The sequence below is a fragment of the Scylla paramamosain genome, chromosome 26 (genome assembly GCF_035594125.1).
Source record: "Scylla paramamosain isolate STU-SP2022 chromosome 26, ASM3559412v1, whole genome shotgun sequence".
NCBI classification, from domain to species: Eukaryota; Metazoa; Arthropoda; class Malacostraca; order Decapoda; family Portunidae; genus Scylla; species Scylla paramamosain.
Genome location: NC_087176.1, coordinates 5,215,001 through 5,219,172, shown reverse-complemented (window position 1 = coordinate 5,219,172; position 4,172 = coordinate 5,215,001). Strand labels below are relative to the sequence as shown.

Below are 4,172 nucleotides of genomic sequence, written 5' to 3'. Positions count from 1 at the left end.
AACTGGAGGAGGAGGAGGAGGAGAAGAATGGAAAAGTAAACAAGAGGTACTGAAATAGAGAGGAGGAAGAGGAGGAGGAGGAGGAGGAGAAGGGGGAAGACGCATGAGTAACAGTGGGCGTGAAGGGACAGAGAGAGGGAAAGAGGGAAGAGGGGAGAGGGGGCTGAAGAAAGAGGACTGAGACAGGGAGAGGTAGAGGGAGATGGGGGGGAGACAGGGAGAGGTAGAGGGAGATGGGGGGGGGAGACATGTGGATAGAGAGAGAGGCAGTGAGTTAGTGACTGGAAGAGCATTGAGTAGGGCAGGACCACCACGCGGGCCTGCCACCCTGCCACCCTGTCACCCTGTCTACCTGTCTACCTGCCTGCCTACCTACCTTCCTACCTACCTGCCTGCCTGATTACCTACGATGACTCTCGCCTACCCAGACAGCGATAAGGAACCGGCTGGACAGACTTCGGTTAGGTCGTTCCAAACTGCACTTTTCTATTACACTTTCTACTACTACTACTACTACTACTACTACTACTACTACTACTACTACTACTATTACTACTACTACTTGATCAGTGTCTCAAATACAAGCACGTATGATTGGATTTTGCACGCATGAGGAAGCGCACACACACACACACACACACACACACACACACACACACACACACACACACACACACACACACACACACACACACACACACACACACACACACACACACAGCGTAGTATGTTCGCCATGTATATCCGTGTGTGTGTGTGTGTGTGTGTGTGTGTGTGTGTGTGTGTGTGTGTGTGTGTGTGTGTGTGTGTGTGTGTGTAGCCTCACGTCACACTGGTATTATTTCTAAGTTCCTGTGGTGTTATCGTCTGCACTTTGTCACTCTTCGTGGAACACACCAGCTTCTGTTTTTAGATCGCCCACCTGTCGATACGTTGTGTGCATGTAGCTGTTCACGTGCACACACACACACACACACACACACACACACACACACACACACACACTCACACACACTAGCGTAGTGGTTAGTGTACTCGGCTCACAACCGAGGGACCAAGGTTCGATCCCCTGGGGCGGACGGAGATTATTTGGTGTCCCCTTTCACGTGTAGTCCGTGTTCACCTAGCAGTGAGAAGGTACGGGCTGTAATTCATGTAGTTGTGACCTCGCTGTCCCGGTGTGTTGTGTGTGAGTGGTCTCGGTCCAACCCAAAGATTGGTCAGTATGAGCTCTGAGCTCTTTCCATAGTGGGACGGCGGCTGTCTCGAAAGACCAGCAGCAAACAGACTGTACAATGAATACACACACACACTCACACACACACCTACATACATACATACATACATGCATACATACATTGCACCTCACCTGTTAATCAACTCACCTGTATCGTGTCACGTGATCACACTTGAAGTAATAAACCTTAATTAAAAAACGCCTACCTAAAAAAAAACAAAACAATCATCTCCTCCCTGTCAAATAAAACAAAAGATTAAAAATAGAGAAGAAAGAAAAGAAAAAAAAAGAAAACATTTAGTAATAAGTGCAAGAATCTGAAAACCTATCACTGAGGCGGGAATTTAAGCGAACTGTCTTAAGCTTAAACTTTTTTCTCGTCTGAATATTAAAACTGCAACCCGGCGTGAATTTTAAGTCCGGGAGAGAGAAAAGTTTGAATTTTCGTGTTGCAAATTGGCTTTTATGAGAGGCGAGAGTGTAATTACTTAGTGGAAACCTCGCATGAAGTACTTAACTCTCTCTCTCTCTCTCTCTCTCTCTCTCTCTCTCTCATCTCTCTCTCTCTCTCTCTCTCTCTCTCTCTCTCTCTCTCTCTCAGATCGATAATTTCAACGTTCGTAAAGTCTCAAATTGAATATTACAGTAATTTGGAGCTTGGTACACTCACCCACTCACTGATTGCACCCACTTTAATATCTCAGTAATCTTCTTGTCTTGTGTGCGTAATTATCCGGCCACACAATGCACTGAGTGTTAAGATTACGTTGAATTGTACTGATAAAATGTTTTGTCTGTTTGTTTAGTTTCTTTTTTTATCACTAGCTTGTCTGCATAAAAGTTGTGTGTATAGTTTGTTTACTTGTCTTTCATAGGGTGTCTTTAAGGATGCAGTGGATGTAAAAGTTATGTTGAATTGTTATGTTAAATGTTGTATATATCTGTTCACTGACTCTATAACAACTCCATTGCCTGTGTGCAGTTGTATATGTGTTATTTGTTCATGTCATCACTGGGTCACTAATGCACCGGATGTGAAAATGTATTTGTTCATTTCTAAACTTCTCTGTATCACGAACCAGCTTGCCTGTGTAAAGTTCTATATGTAATTGTTTATTTTTTTATTCACTAATTATTTCAACTACCAGGTCTTTATATATGTTACTGTATTTATTATTAGCACTTACTTTAATTTTATCCTAATGTAACAATTGTATTATGTTGTTCTGTGTTTCGGTATTTATTGTTCCTAAAACTAACTCCAGGCAATAGGAAATTTCATTATTATAATTTTCATGTTAATTGCCATACAAAATAGGCATCATAGCATCTATAACAACTATCATCTACTAGTGAATATAACGAACAAGATCCTTTGACTTCAGTTTTGACCCTGATTCGCTAATTATTATAAATGAAGTGTTACTTATATTATAATTATCGAACACTAACTCTAACAAACCAAATATTTCAGCTTCCATTATAACTACCACACGCTTCTATAACCTCAATCATAGCTATCATACACGATAAATAGAATCACTCGTGTTATAATCATCACTATTGATACTCACACCCTTTACTATCATACACTAACCACAATAACGAACCAAATATCATAAGAACCAGCACAAAAAAAAAAAAAAACACTCTTATTTCGACAAACTACCTTAGCTTCTTTAAAAACAACCTTTCCCTCGTTACTGTATACGCTTATGTAACCTCCCCAATCAAGAGAGGAAGAAAGGTTGTCTCGTGGCTGTTGAGTCCCGAGGGAGGGTGAAAAACATGATTGACGCAGTGATCGATCTGTGGACACGCGAAAGTCATTACATGGATGAAACAGTCTCAAGGGCGCGAACTTTTATTGTTGGCGATGATTGCGTGGTGTTTGTACAGTGACGCAAGCCGAGGTGTTCAGAAAGGGTGATTAAATAGTTGTAAATTACGTTAGCTGGTTTGATTGCTTGTGCAGTGAAAGGGTTGGTATATTTTAAGAGTGTTGGTAGGATATGAATGTAGGGTTTGTGTTGACGTGAAGTGATTATGATAAAGAAAACGTGATGCGCGAACAATCTTGAGAAACTATTTGAGGAGTGGCTGATAAAAAAAAAAAAAAAAGATGAAAAGAGTATAGATCATTTTAAGAAACTATAGATAATTTCACTAACTCCTCGTGTACCTGTGAAAATAGTAAAAGAAAAATAAATAAATAAATAAAAAAACGTGGTATAAATAGGCAAGTCAATATAAAAAAAAAATCAGCTCTTTTGTTTTGTTCCTATTGATCAATTTCTAAGAATGAAGTAAAAACGTAGAACAATAATGAGTTTTTTTTTTCTGAAAGCTCGTAAGGTATTAATAAAGAATCATCTGGATCAGCAAAAAAAAAAAAAAGTAGAGAATTACATATTTGCAAACGTGTTCAATAACGTTGCAAGATGCGTACTACGAGAATATGAAACACTGCTCTGCTCCGAGAAAACGCGTAGAAGATTCAGAGAAAGACGTAATAAATTTGTGGGGTTTGTTTACACTGACCAGACGCGCTTGACGCCTTTTAAATTATTGAGTTTTTTTTTGCCGATAACATTTGGTAGAGCAGACATTTTTTTTTTCCCAATTCAGTATTTTCATTTAGTTCTTCCCAATTCAAAGTACAAAGCCAGTCACCCTCAATCCTCCAGTTTTGCCGATTTATTTTAATAGAGCCTAAAGTTTTTTTTATCATTTCCTCATCTTTTTTATAGTGGCGGTGAGTCCTAAGCACAAAGCGACTAACAAAATCCATTAATAGTTTCCCACTAGTGCTATTCAGTTCTCCACACTTCATATAGCGTCATTCAAATCCTAAGTACAAAAGGAATCCCTGTGAAGCTAACTAATAAAATCCCATGACATTTTTATTCTTAGTGCTATCCAGTTCTAAATGTAA

The 4,172-nt window shown here is 39.5% G+C and overlaps 1 protein-coding gene across 1 annotated transcript in view; it reads left to right on the top strand.

Annotated features, from left to right (window-relative positions):
- Nucleotides 1-299: 299 nt before the first annotated feature.
- LOC135113628 (band 7 protein AGAP004871-like) overlaps nucleotides 300-4,172 on the top strand; it is a 30,730-nt gene continuing 26,857 nt past the window's right edge. Inside the window, 1 exon segment of the mRNA XM_064029024.1 lies at nucleotides 300-460. Within this exon segment, the coding sequence (XP_063885094.1) occupies nucleotides 410-460 (51 nt within the window). The 5' untranslated portion in view covers nucleotides 300-409.